The 19673-nt window shown below is 41.5% G+C and overlaps 1 protein-coding gene across 5 annotated transcripts in view; it reads right to left on the bottom strand.

Moving 5' to 3' along the window:
- Window positions 1–19673, bottom strand: part of RALGAPA2 (Ral GTPase activating protein catalytic subunit alpha 2) — a 324790-nt gene that overhangs the window by 130846 nt on the left and 174271 nt on the right. For all 5 annotated transcript variants that reach the window (XM_035005755.1, XM_035005753.1, XM_035005752.1 and 2 more), the window contains 4 exons: window positions 15165–15293; window positions 9576–9704; window positions 8681–8739; window positions 3265–3373 (listed from right to left, as the gene is read on the bottom strand). In XM_035005755.1, coding sequence (XP_034861646.1) covers window positions 3265–3373; window positions 8681–8739; window positions 9576–9704; window positions 15165–15293 — 426 coding nt within the window. The remainder of the gene's footprint in view (window positions 1–3264; window positions 3374–8680; window positions 8740–9575; window positions 9705–15164; window positions 15294–19673) is intronic.

Raw genomic sequence — 19673 nt, 5'->3', positions numbered from 1 at the left:
TGCTGTTTAAGCCAAAAAAGCAAAGCAAAGCATAGGGCACAAGATGAACAGGGCAGATATAGTCCCTACTCTGAAAGACTAACAATCTTGGGAACAGCCAGGGACCTGTTCGTGTATGTCCCTGAATGCCATGCTAAGTATTCTAGTCTGTGGGTGGCTTGGTCAGCCCTTGTGAGGACAGATGCCTCTGGTGGCAGTCTGGAGGACAGATCTGTGGGGGCCAGACTAGGGCCAAGGAGTTGAAGGGCACCACCTGGAGGCTCAGGTATTGGCAGAGGGAGCCAGCCCGGGTGAGAGATGGCCCTAGGGCAGCAGGACTCTATGACTGAAGATGGTGGTGGGATAAGGAGGAGGAGACAGTTAATGATGGGGTAAGAGAAGGAGCAACAGGTGAGGCTGAGGGTAGGGGCTCAGGCTGGGCTGCCTGGGAGGCAAGGTGGGCAGCTCACATGAGCCAGAGCCAAAGGCGACACTCTAGTGCCCTTGGCCCATATCCTGGATGGGGCACCTAAGTAATTACAGCTCAGGCTTAGAACACTCCCCTGCCATCCTTGCCACCCACACTACCCCACCAGACACAACCAGCTGGGTGGAAATCTCCAAAGCAAAGGAAGAAAGCCATCCTAAAAGTGCCTATGCAGTGCACTGCTCTCATTTACTGCTGAGGCTGCTGGCTGGTTTTCATTGATGCCCCCTGGGGAGCATTTCCAGCCTCGTCTGACCACGCCCTTCCCACATCAGAGGAAACACCCAAGTCAACCTTGTCAAGTGTTCCTGAAGGGCAGGGTCACAGCAAAGCGGTGCCCAGAGCCATGTGGAATCCATAAGGCAGAAAGCCCTTCCAGGGCTCATGCTCCCCGTGCTGCTGGGGCTGGGGCCTCCTCCCAGCAGAGCCCTGAGCCTCCCCTCTTCTTAGCGTTGTTCCCTGTGGCAACACTCTCCCTGCTAGGCCCTCAGTTCTTTGAGATTTATGTGCCACCTCCTTCAGTAAAAGTACCAACTGGCACAGGAACACAGACATCAGAGGGAGTCAGGCAGGGAGCTGTCCCAGGAATTACATCCATGAGTTTTCCTCTGCTATTCCTAATGGTTAACGGGAGGCTGATTTGGCCGACCTTGGCCCTCTGATTTCTTTGCAATTCAAGCTGGAGTGAGTTCCTTGGCCTTCTTCAGTTGCCTTCTCTCTTACCCCTAAAATGGGGGGAGCCAGAGCACCTACAGGGGCGGGGGGCTTCCATGGGACAGTCCTTGCACTGTGTTGGGATGCCCCTGACAGAGTCCAGGCTCCATGCATTCTTTTTCTGGTGCGTTATGTTTTTCCTCATCATTATAGAAAAAGTAAAGAAATTTCTGAAAATGTGGAAAACTACAATGACAAAATGTAAGCCCTCATATCCTTCTACTTTTGTTATCAATTTCCATCTCTCTTCTGTACGACATAGAACCACATAGGGTAGAAGGATAGCTATATAGATATTTCCACATATCTCCTTCATTCTCAGACACCACTGAATTATTAACAGCTTTTCCAGGAAAGGGGTAGAGGTGGGGAAGCCACACTACACTCAACATTTGAAAAACAGATCTTAGAATTGAGAAAATAGGATACTAAAAAAATTAGGCTCTGCATAGATATACAATTGCTATCCAACTTTTTTTTCAGTATAGTTACATGTGAATATTTCACCATGGCTTTTGCAGTTGTGCAAAAGCCCAGACAAGGGGTCAGGGTGTCCTGGGTTTGACCCTGGCCAACTCTTTACTTCCCAGTCAGCTCATTTTCCACAACTGTGAAACGGAGGTGGCAGTAACCCTTCACCTCATAGGGGGGTTCTAAGGATTAAAGGCAACCACAAAGGTCAGCACCCTGCTCAGGCCAGAGGGAGCACTCCTAATTGATCCTGGTTCGATCAATTTTCCAATCCTCGCCAGAGGGATCAGCAACAAGTGTTTCTCCAGCTCATGATAGAACCGGCACGCCCAGGTGTGGAGGAGGAGAGAACAGCAGGACGGGGTGACAGAGGCGGGTGGTCAGAGGGCATCAAGCTTGGCCAGGAAGGGGAGTGGGTGAGGAGGCTGCCATGAAATGAGGTTGAAAAGCAGGCAGGGGCTAGACCAAGCCATGGGCAGGGGATGCCCCCGGCTGGTTATCCTGTGGGCTGAATCACAAAGGGTGACACAGGGGCTGTCAATGGGCTGGTGATGACTGTCCCAGTGTCAGCCACAGTGGCGGTTACTACTACAGCAGCACATGACGAGCAGTAAAGAAGGGCAGGCCTGAGCCTGGGCGCTGCTATCAGACAGTTCAGGGTTTGAACTTCGGCTTGGCCAGGCTCCAGAGCCTGGAATGAGCCCCTTAGCTCTCCTGCACCTCAGTTCCTCCCTGTAAAATGGGACAACTGTCTCACAGCTGAGAACTTCCACAAACTCCCAGCACAGTGCCTGGCAGGGACTGGGCACTCACTGGTTCTGGGGGTGTAATGACAGCAGTGCTAATTATTACCACCGTTTGTAAGCAGGAGCCAGAAAAGGACCTGGCAGGATTTGGGCTCTGATTTAGGAAGTGGCCTAAGAGTATGTACAAAGGTTTTGCTTTTCATGTTACACAGATCTGCTCTTGGGGCCATCGCTTATCCCTGCATGGCTATGGGCTCATGACCTGATTCCTCTGTGCCTTGCTTTCCTCTGGTGTGACATAGGGATGGTACTATCTACCTTGCAGAGCTGCTGTTGTGAAGGTTATAGAGACTCTACCATGAACCCAGCCCAGCGTGACTGCCCAGTGAATGGCAGCTCTTCTTTTCCTTAACAAAGCAAAGGAAGAAAGCCATCCTAAAAGTGCTGAGACCCAGTCAGACAGTGAGCACTCAGGACCGCTAACCAGGAGCTGTCAGGTCTCTCCCAGTTCCACTGAAGAGGCCAGGGCATGAAATCCCAGCTTCCTGTCACTATTACCAGCAGATGACAGTTGTGCTGCCTGCCACAGGGAGTGCCCAGCTACCAGAGGAACCCTGTTCAGCCGCAGGGCTTGGTCCAAGAACATTCAGGCTATGGATGGCCAGGTTGCAGCCACCAGTGGGGAAGCAGCTGTTGGTGGCCTCTCTTGGGAGCCTCACAGAACGTTCAGCATAGCTCTCAGAAAAACAATTTTTGATTCAAAATCTCTCACGTACAGGAAAATAACGATGGGCTAATTCAAACTAGAACTGGTTGACTATCTGGGATCCAGCTTACTGTCAAATACACATCACGGATTGGTAATACCTTCAAAGTGACGCCTATCACATTGATGGCCTCTTTCAGCTGAGGATGGTTTGTACACTGTGCCAGTTCTTCGCATATCCAGACCCCGAGGGAGCAAATGGCAATGCATCTTTTGAAAAAGAAGGAAAAGGAGGGAAACTCTCAAAAAATTTAATATATTTTCTTGGTATTTTCAAGTGACAAAGTATTTTAAATCTTTTTTACAAAGTGGCCAAAATTATAGGTATGTTAACAGAATGTCTTCCTGAGGAAAAAGATAAGGTACCCTCAATAGTTCAGTTTTCAGGACAAATAGAAATAGTGACATTGGTTAGTAATTAAATAGTTAATGAAATAAGTGGTCTATATCCTGTTCATAGTCACAGAGCACAAATCAGCTATTTTTGCTGACGCTTTAAATTACGTTGTATTGCTTCAAGAGAGTTTTGAGGAAGAATCAAAAACATGAATCTTAGAAAACGGTTGGAAATCGAGTTTGTAATTGCTTTTCCTACAATTAAATATACAACACCTACTACAAATAGAAGACAAACCCCACATTTCATTGTAAAAAATATTGGAATACAACTTTCAGAATCAGCTGCACTGTTACTGCTTTTAAACAATGTGTTAGGACAAAGCCTTCTTCAAGTTGCACAGTCCTTTAAAAATTACCTTTTTCAATTATAAATCAATTTTAAGTGGTGATTATCTTTGAAATTGATATATTCTAATCTTTTGCAATGATCAAAAAGTCATATTCCTGTTAATCTTTTCTGAATGCCCAAGTATAAAATTAAAATACTTGCTCCCAAACCTGCTCACTTTCAGAACAAAAGGGGTTTTCAAGCCACTACTCGAAACCAGACATTAGCTGTGTATGTATATGTTGTTCTTTGTAAGAAGAGGTCACATTACCAGTGCCAATTAAACTGAACATACTGCTCAGCTCTCCACAGTGCAAGTTCTTTGTATTCAGTATAATTCAGCTATTAAAATAAATATATTTTGAGGTTTTAAAACCACCATGTTGAACTGGATTCTCACCTCTTTAAATTAGGATAGATAAAGTGCTTCAGAACACATTTATTAAAAGCCCTTTGGAGACTACGTGACCTTCTGCCAAAATGCACTCAGGATAAGCATGCAGCCCAGTTTATAAGGTGTGCCTGGTCTTTCTGGATTCTCCAACGCCAGCATTATACAGGAGTTCCACACAGTTCAAACCCTCAGCTTTCCTTACTGTATAGAACTGTCTCCTCTTGCCTGATTTCTATACTGATTCTCAGTCCAGAAACTGCACTCTCTGTCATGTATTCTATTTGCCTCTTTATCTTGCCCCAGCTTAACTGAGACTCTGATTGTTCAACCCACTAAAATCTATGTAACTTGGAGTTATACCCCAAATCGTATTTTTACCACTTTAAGAGCCTCTCTTCCTTTGCAGGCTTGCATGTCTCTCTCTCTCGATCTCTCTCTCTCTCTCTGTGTATTAATACACACACTTTTTTTTTTACAACCCATTAACCTATCTGTTAAATGTAATTCATTAAGAGCAAAGATCTCTCATTTCTTAGAAACACCTGCATTACTCTGTAACTATTAGCCTTGCACAGCAGAGAACATTTGTGACCCATAAAATGGTTTCATAATGTGAACTACTCTCACCTGCCTCGAGTTTTAAAGCCACACTAGCTTATCGCAGCTCTTCAATGCTATTTTCTCTCTTTGAAATTTATCATTTAGCATTCCCATTTAGCATCTTCCTATTCTGGTACTCTCAGGTATTCCTTTTGGCTTTGAGTTTCTGTCAGTTAAGTTCCCTGTATCCCAAATGTGTCCTTTGTGATCCCAAATGGGTTCTGTCTCCCAAGACTTTTTTTTAAGCTAATGGCAGGACCACCTTCATCCTCCTTTGTATGCCAACCCACTCTCTGGAGACTGTTTGCTACTCTGCCATCTCACACCACTCCAGTTTATGTAACAGAAACTTACTATTTTTTCTTGACTTTTCTACATTATCACTCATAATTTTAACTATCTTCTCTCATAATTATCCTCCATTTATTTGAAATCTTGGTCATATTTCTGCTTATCTGCACTTGCATGACCTCAATTTCATTGTCTAACTCCATGTTTTATATACAGCTGATAAAGACAGAGCATACCATACACATTTCTATTCTATTTTTCACTCCACAGAAATTTGGCTTTCTACAGTAAAGAAAAAGAGGAGGGGGAAGGTATTGCCAAGACATGTTAAAGGTTTGAATGTGACAGGTAAGTGAAAAGGAGAAATCAAGGATTTTCCCCAAGTTTCTGGGTTAAAAATCTGGGTAGATGATGGTGGTGCCCTTTACTGAGATGGAGTCTGAGGGGTGGTCAGGAGACAAGGGTTCAGCTGTGGTTGTGTTAATTTTGTATGTGTTAAGATATCCAAGCTGAGATATAAAGTAGAAAGCTTAATACACAAGCCTGAATATATAGGGGGTTCACAGAAGAGGCCAGGCAAATAAATTCAGTATCATCAGTATCATAAATTCAGTGGTATTTAAAGTCTGGTTAGCATGAATAAGAGCACCTAGGAGAGTCAGAGATAGAGAAGAGGACCAGCCCTAAACCTCGAGTCACTCTAACACTCAGAGGTTATGTGGAGGAGAGAAACAGAACAGGAGCAGCCGCGGTGACAAAGGAATAAAATCAGAAGATTATATTCTAAGGAACTGGCATTGTTCAGGAAAAGGGTAAAGGCAGACTAATTCAGAATTAGTAAGACAAGTATGCACACTAAAATTTCTAAGGCAAATTCTAAAAAATCTGAGAGTCTATGACTTCTGCAAAAATACAGGTAATAAATGGAATGTGGAAAAAATCATCTGAATCAAAGAAAGGAAGGAAGAAAAGGAGAGGGGGAAAAATGAAGGCAAGAATAGGGACAAAATGAGAGAATATTGATAAGGACAAATAACAAAATATAAAGGCAAATGAAAGAAATACAGCCAAATATGTCAGTAACTACAGTAAATGTAAATGAACTAAAGATTCAGTTAAAAGATCAAGATCAGACAGGATAAATATATAAAATAAAGAATGTACAATTTTTGCAAAGACATTTAAAGAGAAGTATGTAGAAAGGTTAAATTTAAAAGGATGGAAAATATTATTTACAAATATCTGAATCAATATGAGATAAGTGGTTTTTAAGAGAAAAAAAAATCATCCTTAGAGGTAAATAGGGTCACTACATAAATTAAGAGATATGATTCTCTATAGAGATTTGATAATTCTATAGTTCTATACAGCTAATAATATAGCTTCAAAATATATCAACAAAGATTGACAGATATACAAGGAAAAATAGATAAATGCACCATAATAGTGGGAGATTTTAACCAATTTTTCTCAATAAATGATTAAGATGGTAAATAAATTAGAAAGGATGTAAAATATTTGAAACACATGATTAAAAAAATTAATCAAATGTACACATCTAGAGCAGTACACCCAACTACTGAAGAAATGGTATATACATGCTTTTCAAGCCTACCCAGGGTATTTGCAAAAACTATCTACTGGGCCATAGAGCAAATCTCACCAATTTCAAAGACTGTTACTTGGCAGGCAACATATTGGATCTGTAATGCCTTTAAGACATCAGCAGCAAAAAGATAAATAAAAACAACTATATGTTTAGAAATTAAATATATTTCTAAATAAATCATGACTCAGTGAAGGAATCATAACGGAAACAGGAAAAAATCTGTAGTGGAAAAATATTACATATCAAAATGTACAGAACTCAGATGACGTAGCATCTAGAAATAAATATACGAACTTAAATGTTGACATTTGTAAAGAAGAAAAGCTGAATTAGTACGCTGAGTTAGTATACTGTTATATTACTATATCAGAATAAATATGCTGATAAAAAGAAAAGGAATGGAAGAATATGAAGAAAGAAAGAAAAAAGAGCAGAAAGTAGAAAATAAAAACAAATTAGAATAAAGAAGCTGAACAAAGACAAAAGTATGTTCTTTGAAAAGACTAACAAAGTTGACAAATCTTTGGCAAGACTAGTGACAAAAATCAGAGAATATATAATAGGGTCAGGGATTAAGAAGTGCATATAACTCTTGGAGTGAAAGACACAAGATAGCCAGCGTACTTCAAAACTTAGATGGAATGGACAAATTTCTACACAAGTTTAGTTTATCTAAGCTGTAAACAAAAAAACAAAAAAAAAAGAAAAGAAAACCTTAATATTCCTAAAATCATGGAAGAAAATAAGTCAATGGTTAACCCTCTCATAAATAAATGACTAGACCTAGATAGTTTTACCATCGAGGTCTAAATCCTAAATATGCAGGAGCATGAACTCTAATGTTATAAAAATTCTTGCTGACTACAGAGAATGAAACAATACTTCAGTCATTCTGTGATAGTATCTAACCCTGGAATCAAGCCTGATAAGAACAGGATGGGGAAAGAAAATTACAGGCCATAAATATAAATGCAACTTTCCTGAACAAAATGTTAGTCAAATCAGACATGGTACTGTATAAACCAAGGTGAGTTTATCCCAAAATTCAAGGTTACTCTAATATGAACAAATTGATAATGAATTTATAGCTTCTGGTAATGGGAAACTAGAAAAGGTAGACTAAGCCATCCACCGAAGACCACTGAAGAAGTTAGTCAAAATACAAACCCCCCCTCCAAAAAAAAAAAAACCCAAAGAACCCCCACAACCCAGAAACCCTTAAAAATCATCAAAGAGCTAATAAGGCAGTGATGGCTGGTAGGCTGCTAGAAAGAGAGCAGGGCATGAGCTGATTCCTTGGAGGCAGCCAGGAGGCTAAGCTGAGCTTATTAGTTTGGAGGCAGAGGATGAGAAACTGCTGTTCCCCTCCACCACTGCTCCCAGCTTTGGGCTTTACCTTGGAAGGACAGGTTGCAACTTTTCATTATACAGGTGGCTCAGAAAACCTCTATATTGGTAATAGACCGCTAGCAACCTCAGATGCCTAGCGGAAGCAACCAAAATATTTCCAGACAATGCTAACTGTCTCCTGGGGTACAAAATCACCTCTGGTTGAGAATTACTAACCTATACATATACCATTTTTATAAGTTTTTGGTTTATCCTTCCATTTTCTTCTTCATTAAAAAAATAACAGGGAATACAGGTATATATTCGTAATCCTGTTTATTCTCCTACAAAATGTAGCATGCTATAATCTTCTGTACCTTACTGTTTTCACTTAATAGTGGCACACATTAAAAAAATTAAGTAAAGCATTTTCTTGACATAATTCTTACTATACCTTTTAGTGTGTGTATGAATAATGCAGAAGTGTTGTTTTTTTAACATTAACTGTTTACATATAAGTTTGTATCTCAAAATCCTAAAATAATTTACCTTTTAGTCAACATTTACCTTGCACATTCATTTGGTTCCTCTGTGGCATTCTTCAGTAAAATATTTATGAGGTAATGCTAAAAACACAAAATTAAGTAAAATAAAAACTTTGTTTAGTAGTTGGTTTCCCACATGGTCTGACTGTGTTCCAGGCAGTCAGGAGCTACTGAAGGACCAGGGAGCTCTGGAGAGGCTCCCAACAGGGAGAACCTGGGGGGAAGGAAACACAGGGTTTTGGGGGAGCAGGCTGGTGGTTGTCTCAGCCAGGGCCTCCCTGGGCAAGTAAGCCAGCCTAGCAAAGCCATTGAGACTTCAGATAGGAAAAGCTCAGTTTTCTTTTACTTCAATTAGATTATATATTGTATGTTAAATTATATATTATAATTATGTACCATAATTAGATAGATTGATTCTGAGATCTGAAAAACATTTTTGTTTGCCCCAAAGTCAGCTAAGGGGAGAACAAATGCTTACTTTTATTCTCTAAGGAATTAATAACTTGACATCTCAAATTATTAGTAGTATTTAATCAGGCTAACAATGGGACTGAATATTTGGCTAACTTTAATTATTTCTTACAAACTCATTTGATGCACTATGCGACACAATTAAACCTAAAATTATTACAAAGGATGATTCACTACATAATTATAATCCATAGGCATGATAAACAGGTCTAATAAAAAACACCCGAGGAGCCTATCAGTTATAACTGCCATATGCTCTGAATCTAATATGTTTAATCCCCCTAAAAGAGCCTTCTGGAAAAAATAACAACAACAATAACTACTGAAAGATTTAAACAATAAAGCAGAACTTTCAGGGATAAGTAGATTATGATAATGGAAGAGAGGACCACATAGCTAGAATTATAAAATGCTAAACTTGAGGTTCAATCAAACGCATGCGGTACCTTGACATCTTCAGTTCCTGTGATGACTTTCTTGACTTCTGGCACAGACTGCAGTAAAGGGATGTCCCGGTAGGTATTTGGAAAGCAGACAAGAGAACCGAGAATGGTGAGAGCTTCTGAATGAGGTGTCTGCACACGAAAAAGTGAAAACACCTATTTTTCTTCTTCTAAGCCAGAAACTTTACATAAGCAACATGCTTTACTTTTTCATGATTTTGAGAGGGAATCTTTACAATTATTTTATCCTAGATTAGAAGTATCAAACTATGCCAGGTTATTTTTCTCCAGGTGAATGAATATTTAAGAGAGGTTTGCGTAAATGAAAAAGCAAATTTCCCAGGAATGTAAATTATCACTATACTTGTATAAAAAGCACTGTGAAAACTGGTCTTCAGATGCCTTCAGAGTCAGAAGAGCAAATGACTCAATCATGACTTTTACCTTTTATTTTTATTTTTTTAGTCTTAATGTTCTTAACAAAGAAGGGTAAGTGGTATCAACTTAATATTATTTTTGCTTGAAGACAGTTAAAAAAATTTGTAAGGAAGAGGGGTTGAGGTTGAATTTCAGAAGGCAGAGAAAGAGAGCAGACACCATCTACCAAATTTCCTGTCTCATCAAGAATACTTCGCAAAATAACATGTAGTGTCTGATATCTAGTGAGATACAGAATCACTTATTTGTCCATTATTGGAATTAGGTATCTATTAAAGGAGACACTTCACTAGATTTCAATCTAGCCAACACTTACTAGCAGCTATGATTAGCCAAGAATGGGGCAGGCACCAGGATTACAAAGGTATGCCATTAGCCCATCTACCCACCTGTCCATCTACCCTTCTGTCTCTCTACTATTATCTAATAATTATAACAATAGCAGCTAACACTTACGGTGCTAGGCACTGTTCTAAATGCTGTCCAAGCATTTCCTCATGGAATACCCTCAACAATCCAATGAAGTAGATACTATTATCATTTCCACATTACAAGTGAGGAAACTGAGGCTCAGAGAAATTAAGTGGCTTGTTAAGTGACAGACTCTGATTTGCACCGAGGCCATCTAACTCCAGGGTCCACACTGGGCCTATTTTGTTAAGCACTTGGGGGTATGAAATGAAAGTGAGTCTCCCTCCCCCAGAGAGATGGTGGTGTGGCATGTGGGGTGTGGGAGAAGAGGCAAATAGCAGTGATACAGCTATGAGAACCAGATAGCGGGGATATCATGGGAGCCCAGAACATTCATGTTTTATCTCACTTCGTTCTCATCAGCACACAGGTCCACAGGACAATATAAAACACACAGATATCCTCTGGAACCCAAAATGTGGCAATGATTTGTCCTGCTTAGGACAGTTAGGGACACGAAGACAAACTGCTGCTAGAAGTCACATAGTGCTGCGGGGAGCCAACCAGGCCGGCAGAGTGAGGGAGCGAGGTGAGGGGCAAGAGGCCAGTGCAGGCAGTGGGAATGGAAAAGGCAGAAGACCCGGGGCACCTGTGGACCTGTAAAAGGCCCAGGTGCACAGAGCCCAGAGGCCATGCGGGTGTGCTGCAGGGATTGGGGGAGCTCCAGGGGGCAGAGTCTGAGAAAAGCACTGGGGTTCCCAGGTAGCGACCCCCAAGCCACGTGGCACAGTGCCCGTCTCATTGCACCCGAGGAGTGGTGCCATCAGAACGGAGCAGGAGTGTGGGGTGGACGCTCTCAGTGAGAGCAGAGCGTCAGGTGCTCACTGAAGCCCAGGGCAGCTCTGACTGTAGCCATGGCCATGGCATCAGGCATGAAGGCGCTATATCTTTAATGGTTTATTTCATTTTTTTAAAATACAAAGACTTGAAACCACTGGGGCAAAATGAAAATGTTAAGACTTGCCAAAGTTGGTCAGTGAATATGGTTTCTTGTTATGTGACCTCTACCACACAAAGCCCTGTGGTCACCACCCAGGCCTTTCCTCACCTGACCCCTGGCCAGTGTAGGACGCAGGCTCCCTTGGGCCTGGGAACACTTTCACCATTTGGCCCTAAGGCGATCTGACAGTCTCATAGAATGGAATGCCTCATTTCCTCAGGATCCAAACTCTGTGATGCTGAGTGTGGTCCTGTGCCCTCTTGTCTCTCAGATCTATACTCACTCCCAAAGGGATATCCAACCCATGATTTCAATGCCTCCTACGTGCTGGATTCCCCAACATTTCTCTCTATACCAGACTGCCTCCCCTGAAGTACCCCCTGAAGTCCAGGTTTGTATGTCGTGCCCCCTCAGGGGCCAAGAGGCATCTCACACTGACGAGCTCCACCTGACCAGAGTCCTGTCCTTCTACCCCACCTCCATCAGTCTGTCCCCTCATTTGCTGCCTTTCTTTTCCTTTATTTTTATGTTAAGGAGATCTTTAAATAAAAAGGGAGAAAGAGTGTTACGCCTAACTACCCAACACCTAGATTCAAGATTTTACCACTCTTGCCTCATCTGTATCTGTTTCATTTTTTTTCATTTCAATATTTAAAATTCACTAAGAAGTTTCCACTTTCAATATTTTAAAGTGAATTCAAGACATTACGTCATTCCACCTCTGTGGTCCCTAGCATCACTGCTTTGGGTTTTTTCTTTGCATACATCACTTTCTGATGTGTTATATAGTCATTTTGTGTTTGTAACCCCAATGAAGACAGGGTTATATGGTTTTCACCACTTCTCTACCCCAGTAGGTGCTCAAAAAGTATCTCAAGATAAGGGGTGGCTGCTGACGAACACCGATGGCCTTTCAGGTCTCTGCTTCAGCATCACTTCTCCCAGGAAGACTTTTCTAATGTAGGTCTTCTTCCCCTCCACCTCTCACAAAGCAGAATGAACTATTCCTCTGTTGCCATCCCTCTGGGGTCTGGATGTGATTCTACTATGGCTGCTAGAAACTTATGCACAGATACTAACACTGAGTTTACCCAGCTGATTCCTTCAGGGTAGGGGCCCTGTCATACTCATCCAGGCCAGGTCCCAGCATGTAGTGGATCCACAGTAAATGTTTCTCAAACAGGCTTGCTTTGTCAGTCCTCTCTAATTGCTGCCCTTTATCCACCAATCTTGGTTTAGACTTCATAGATTCCTTTCCCTGAGTGGCCTTAATTACTGAGCCTGGCTTGAACTGTGGACTTTAATTTTTAAAGATTATTTTAAGATTTTATTTATTTACAAGGGGGGGGGGCATAGGTGGAGGGGCAGGGCCAAGCGGACTCCAGGCTGAGTGTGGAGCCTGATGTGGGGCTCAATTCCATGACCCTGAGATCACGACCTGAGCCAAAACCAAGAGTCGGACACTTAACCAACTGAGCTACCCAGGCGCCCCTGAGCTGTGGACTTTTAGATTGCATGCTAGACTATGTAATAATCAGATATAAAACATTAGAGCTTAAATAAAATAAGGAATTGTTACACAGCTTTATTCAATGAATGTGGTAAATCTAAGTAATAAGTGCCTAAGCACTGAGCCTGGGTGAGTCCCAATTTCCACAGAGGAGAATGAGGCCTGTGTACCTAAGCATATTGTCTAGGGTAGAGAACCAGTACAGTACAAAGCAACACTGGGATGGAACCCAGGTCTGACCACACAGAGCTCCAGGGTCTAGCATGAGAAGGGGATTGTAAGTAACACGCTATCTTATGTGCACACTGTATCTGTCCCGTTGGTGACGGACATTTGGATTAGTTGTAGTTTTCGGCTCCTACAAAGGACGTTTACTGAGCACAAGCTCCTGCTTATCTCTTGGGGACCCGTGCATGTACATGTCTTTCCCCAGTTGCCTCAGTGGGGCAGATCTGCATAGCAGGGGTACTTCAAACTTGTAATTGACTTGTGTTAACCAAAAATTCCGAGTGAGTAGGTGTGCCCCATCCAAACACCTCTCACCTGTTCCCCTACAACTTTAAACCTCAAGTTTAAACTAAGAGAGAAATTCAAAGTAATTCAGAGTTACTGTTCCTTCATATAAGTCTCACTTCCACATGACCGCATGTTCTCTTTCTTGAAAAAAAAAAATTGGGGAAGCTACTTTAACAGCTTATCTAGCCAAGAGATAAATTTTCACCGAGAATGACCACCATGCATGATTATCTCTAGAAAGGGTGCCAGCATTTTTACAGGAAATTCTAATAGCAAGTAAGGAAATCGTCAATAAAGAAGTATGATTTTCCTACCTGTGCCCTGTGAGCTTCTTCAGTGTTGATCTAAATGTTTAAAAATAAATTTGAAGGTTCTTTTTTTTAATTAGATTTTATTTATTTATTTGACAGAGAGAGACACAGCGAGAGAGGGAACACAAGCAGGGGGAGAGGGAGAGGGAGAAGCAGGCTTCCCGCGGAGCAGGGAGCCCGATGCGGGGCTCGATCCCAGGACCCTGGAATCATGACCTGAGCCGAAGGCAGATGCTGAACGACTGAGCCACCCAGGTGCCCCAGATTTGAAGGTTCTTTGAGAATGATTATCCTAAAATCTTTTTCAGATATAAAGAAGCATAAAAATTTGTCATATTCCTCACAAAAAAAGTTGAACAAACCCAATATTTTTCTTCCTTTTTTTCTTCTACCTTTCTTTTCTTTCATCCTTCCCTTTTGCTCCTGTCTCTTTTCCCTTCTCTTTGCTTTTTACTTTATCCTTATAAGAAGTTAGCACATGAAAATACCAGTGTGAAATACCAGCTACATAAAGTATTAAAAAACAACTTAATTTAAAATCCAGGGTTGGAGTTTGAATTTACCCTGCACAGGAGAAATAAGTAGGGTGAAAAAGTAACAATATACCAAATAAAATTTACATAGCTAGATGCTCATATTGATTTCAATACAAGTCCCTGGCAAACAATAAAGCTAATTTCATTCACACCATTTGTAGAGGAAAACAATGAGTCTGAACAGGTAACAGTTGTATAGAGCACAAAAGTGAGAGGCCCTTTAAATTGAAATGTAGAAGAGTGTTCTCTCAAAAGGCATTATTAACACATTGCCCTAATAGTGGAGGTAAATGAAGAGATTGCAAATAATTTCTTTTTGCAGCCCTGAATGTTCACACTTAGGTCTACTTGATTCTAGTTTTTTAGTACAAGAATTTTGTCAGAGTTTTATTGCACATTAATAATATATATTCATTATCTGCTTAAAATTTAAGTGTTCTAACATTTCTAACATTTTTTTAAAAATATTTTCTATTAGACTTATAATAAGCAAGATAACAATTTAAAAAATTATTGATAATGTACACTTAAAATTCTGTCTTTACTAAGACATCTCCTCTGTGCCACCATTTAGTGGAAAATGCTAATAGACTCTTAAGAGATAAGTCCTGCTTCTGACTGTGTAAATGTGCTGAAATATTAGTGAGGATATGATTTTTCACACTCTGGCCTTTTGATGAAACGCCTTCCCAATACCAGTGTGTCATCTTATCCTACAATTTCACACATCAGCTGCCAGGGCATCTACCCGAGAGCCCAGTTTCACATTGCACTAATGAGTCAACACCTGTTAAGAGTGGAGAAATCTGAACCTTGTTAGCGATTGTGAAGCCTCCTGGGAGTTTGGATGCTGAGCATTGTCATACTCACCGCCGGCGTGTCTGTACTGAGGACCCTGGCAGCGGCCGTGATGAAGTCCCCCACCAGCATTGAGAAGCCAGGCAAACCCAGGGAGAAGAAGCGGGGTGGACAGTGCCTTATAATGGTGTTTAAGATATCCTAAAAGGGAAGGTAAGAAAACACAACTGTAATTTTCAACAACAAAATTCCAAAGTCGTCAGCTCATTGGTACATATGGCCACTGTGTGATAATCTGAGAGAACACAGGTCACAGAAATTTTTCAGTAAAAGGGGTACTGGGAGATGAGTTGGTCCAAGGCCTACTGTACCCATTTTACAGGTAAGAGAACAGACACTAAGTTGTAAGATGACAAAATCTAAGTCATGGCATTGGGACTAGCCACTCCTTCTGTCTTCCACCTTAAGGTGAGCTCTTTGGACAAGCTACAGGAGTGTCGAGGTAGATATACAAATAAAACCTGCAAACACCTATCACTTCCAGAATTCTTCCATTTTCAAAAGTTAAAGCACACTATTACATTAAAAAGTCTTCAAGTAGGCAAAGACCCGGAAATTTTCACTCTTTGGATAACTCTGTGTTAAACAATGGGAATGAATGGAGTGTGGTCAGAGTCTAAGCTCAGGGAGTTGGCGTGGCTCTGGGTACAAGTGTGATCATGAGGTCAAAGTGCAAATACAGCAGTTGCCTTTTACACGGGGTGCAGCACGAAGACCACCAACTGCCCAGACACCTGGTGTTGCTGTGTCTGCAATGGCCTGTCCTTGGTGGGGGGCAGGCCGGCCCCTGGCTGCCAGCTCTGCTGTGAGGCAGCCACCACATCCCAGCCTGGGGCAAAGCAGGGCTCCACTACTGGACAGCGTTTGTGCCACCCACAGCCAGGACACATCTCCGTAGCCATCTGTGCAAGTGTGTGTGTGGGGGGGATTAGTCAGAGCACCACAAACTTCTTCTATGCAGTTCTAGGCCATGCACATTCATCAAACATACTGAAGTACTAGACTTTATGTGTCTTGTAGTTACTCAACCTATAGTTAGTCTCAAAATACAAGTAAGAAGCAAAATACGAAAAAAAGTCTGGTTTCTTTTCTCAGATTTCAGTGCGGCTATTTAACTAACTGAGCCACCCAGGCATCCCCAGTGCGGCTATTTAAGAAGCCCTTTAAAATAATCCAGGATTTAATTTCATTAAGTTAGAGCAAAGTAGTAGCAACATGCTAAATTCTAACATAAGTCCTTCGTGACAAAAATAACCTCATTTCACAACTTGTAATCTTGAAAGATAATTTTTATGTGTTCACAATACATTTTTTTCCCCGACTTATTTTTTTCCTTACACAGTGGATTCATTTAGTTTCTACAAATTGTGCTGTTTATATCCTTAAAATGACTGTACAATGCTTACTCTTTTAGAGTTCAGATATGGTCAATAGTTTAGCAAGTACTAATTTAAAGTTTTAGCATTTCAGCAGAATTTGTCCTATAACAAAAATAAATAGATAAGTAGACAGACAGATAAAGGAAGGAAGGAAGGAAACAAAAACCTGACCCCACACTTCTCCCAAGTTAATGTTTAACCCCGCTTTAATCACGTCCTTTGATACACTTTAGGGTCCATATCAGCCAAAGTAAACATTCTAAGGGGCTCAGCAGATGGATGCTGCAGTTTAGAAAGTGTGTAGTAAACTCATGCTCCAAGAGTGGAACAAAAGATCCACCTTTTTCATAATTAAGCCTCTGATTAATGCCCTGGGCTCCTCACCACACACCTGTAATTACTCACAGAGGTACGCATTGTGCTGGGCCTTGTCTCGGAATATCAGGCATCAAGCTACCCAGCAGCAGATGGGAGCACATTTCTGTTGACATATCCCGCAGTGAAAGGATTCGTGCAAACCTGGCCAGCAAGGTAGCAGAATGCCATGCATCTGAAGATTAATAATGCAAACACCCATGTTGTTAACTTTGTTATGTGTGTGCTAATTCCATCTGTTGAGATGAGGAACTAAGCTTTGAACCCTGTCGATTTTTAAAAATCTTTGGCATATTACTTAAATATAAGCCATTTTCACCACTGGAATTTAGAGTTTTGACTTTCAAAAAATGCTTTTCTGGGACAAGTTTGTGAGAATTGTGAACTGAATCCTTTAATAAGCTAGGGCCAGAATCTGTACATGAAATCCATTTTGCCTCACAAGATTCACACGTATAAAGGTAATGCCCTGTAAATGGGGCATTCACAAAAAATTACGAAGTTGCCATTGATGCTAAAGACAGCAGAAATGCGTGGAGCTGAGATAAACTCACCCGGCTCCCCACCCCCTGGATGCGGGCCAGTCACTTCAACGGAACCGGTTTCTATGGGCAAGAAGATTGGGAACAGAGGGCAAAATAACAGATGGCTAGCCTACCCTACCCTGCCACCCACATATGACAGAGCCCCGAGGAGAAGCGGGGCCTGGCTAGCTGTCGCCAGTTAAAGGCAGCACTGGGGTAGGGGTAATGTGGGAGTCAAAGGGGGAACTATATGGCCAGTCAGCCAAATTATGGCCATATGCCTGCTTGTTTTGCTCATCCACACTGAAATGGAACAACCCAAAGATTCTCTCTTTGTGATAACATGTGAAAATTAGGAATAACTGTGTGGTGCTCAAAAGAGAGCCACTGCATATTCCCAACAGAGGTATATCCACCAAGGGTTCCACTCATTGCTAGTAGAATCTTTCTTTCCCCTTCCCCTCCAGATGGTAAGATCACAGCTACTGCTGGAATCTCCAGAAAATAAAAATCTGGAGACTCTGAAACTTGCCACACAGTCTCCAGGGCTTCACCTATAGACGGAACAGGACGGTGCTTCCCAAATGTTAATTATTCATGTAGGACCTCATGCCTTTTGCCATATCCATGTCCAAAGTGAGCATTATTTGTCTGTTTTTGAAAGCAAGTCATTTTTTTAACTTAAATAAGATTATTCTGGAAAACCAGTATCCTATGTCACAAATAGAAAATAACCCTTCTGTCAAAACACTAACAGTAAACCAAGGCTACCGCATTTTTGTTAAATACCACTGCCTGACAGAGGCGCCCCTTGTTTTTATTTGTTTGTTTGTTTGTTTGTTTATTTGTCAGAGAGAGAAAAAGCACAAGCAGGCAGAGCTGCAGGCAGAGGGAGAAGCAGGCTCCCCGCTGAGCAGGGAGCCCGATGTGGGGCTCGATCCCAGCACCCTGGGATCATGACCTGAGCCGAAGGCAGACACCCAACCGACTGAGCCACCCAGGCATCCCGAGGCTCCCCTTGTTATGAATGGTGGCTGATCCTCAGGGTACTGTCAGAGTTCTGTACCCTCTCCAGCTGGCCTACCTGAGAGAGGTCTCAGGGACCGGTGGAGGTGAGGAGGGGCCATTGTTCTTACTGGGTGACTAGATGCTGTTTAGTGAAACCTCCATTGTGACCACTGGCGGGAAATGCCCCTGCACTCAAACCCTGGTGTGATGAAAAGAGCTCTGGGGCTGGGGCCTCGAGGCTTAGGTTCAAGGCCTAGTGTATGTGACTGTGGGCAGATCTTGCCATGCCTAGGGCTTCATGTTTCTCTTCCATTAAAAATGGAACACATGCGTTTCTAAACTGAAAAGGGCCATGCAAAAATAAACAGAGTAACAAATTTTTTTTTTTTTCAAAAAGGGAAGGACTCTGAAGGATTTTACTTTCTAGAATTTACTTTGTAGATTTACTTTGTAGAATTCAGTGGACTTATTTTGCTGATATTCAAAAAGAGCAAAAGATTTCAAAGGTGGCACAAATAAGCCTCTCAGATGACATTATCCCAGATATTAAAAAACTCTAGAAATTAATGCTCTCAGATAACGTTCTTAGCAAAGCATTCTAGCAATTAGCTATAAAACAGAAAATGGTATGTTTAGACCTTCTAGCTTTCATTCTTCTCAGTTCTAGAATTTACCTGAAACAAGTGAAACTGGTAGCAAAAATCAGTTTCTTTTTCCATAATCTAAAGAGACTAAAATATAATAAGCCCAATGAAAAATGGACAGGAATCAAGTTTATTCTTGAAAATTGACCAGTATGAGGCACGGACAAAACTCTTTCACACGGTTTTGTTCAAAGGAAATAAAATTCATTCTGCAAAATGCTACGATATAGTAAACAGACCACCAAAGTAGTATTTTTCTCCTGTTTTTGGTTAAAAGTCCGCATGCATGCTACACATTGAGTGTGAAAGTGGACTGTATGATAATAATTGTGAATTTGCAGCTTATCAAAAGATTCCGGCTTATGAGAAAGTAACTGGTGAGAACATCTGTCTCTTATCACTGATCTCACAAAAAATCAGGTAATTCAAATAGAGGCGTGTTGTTTCCTCTCCTCCAAAGCACTGTTCTATAAACACAAACCGCATTCAGCCTGGTAAATGAATCGCTTTAATTGAATGCTATGTACACAGTAACTGGAAAAACCATAAGTGATAAGAAAAACATATGGTGATGGCAACAGAAATTGGTTT

The sequence above is a fragment of the Mirounga leonina genome, unplaced genomic scaffold (genome assembly GCF_011800145.1).
Source record: "Mirounga leonina isolate KUSES-001 unplaced genomic scaffold, KU_Mleo_1.0 Mir_150, whole genome shotgun sequence".
Taxonomy (NCBI): domain Eukaryota; kingdom Metazoa; phylum Chordata; class Mammalia; order Carnivora; family Phocidae; genus Mirounga; species Mirounga leonina.
Note: the sequence above shows the minus strand (reverse complement) of the source record. Positions and strands in the feature narration are given on the sequence as shown.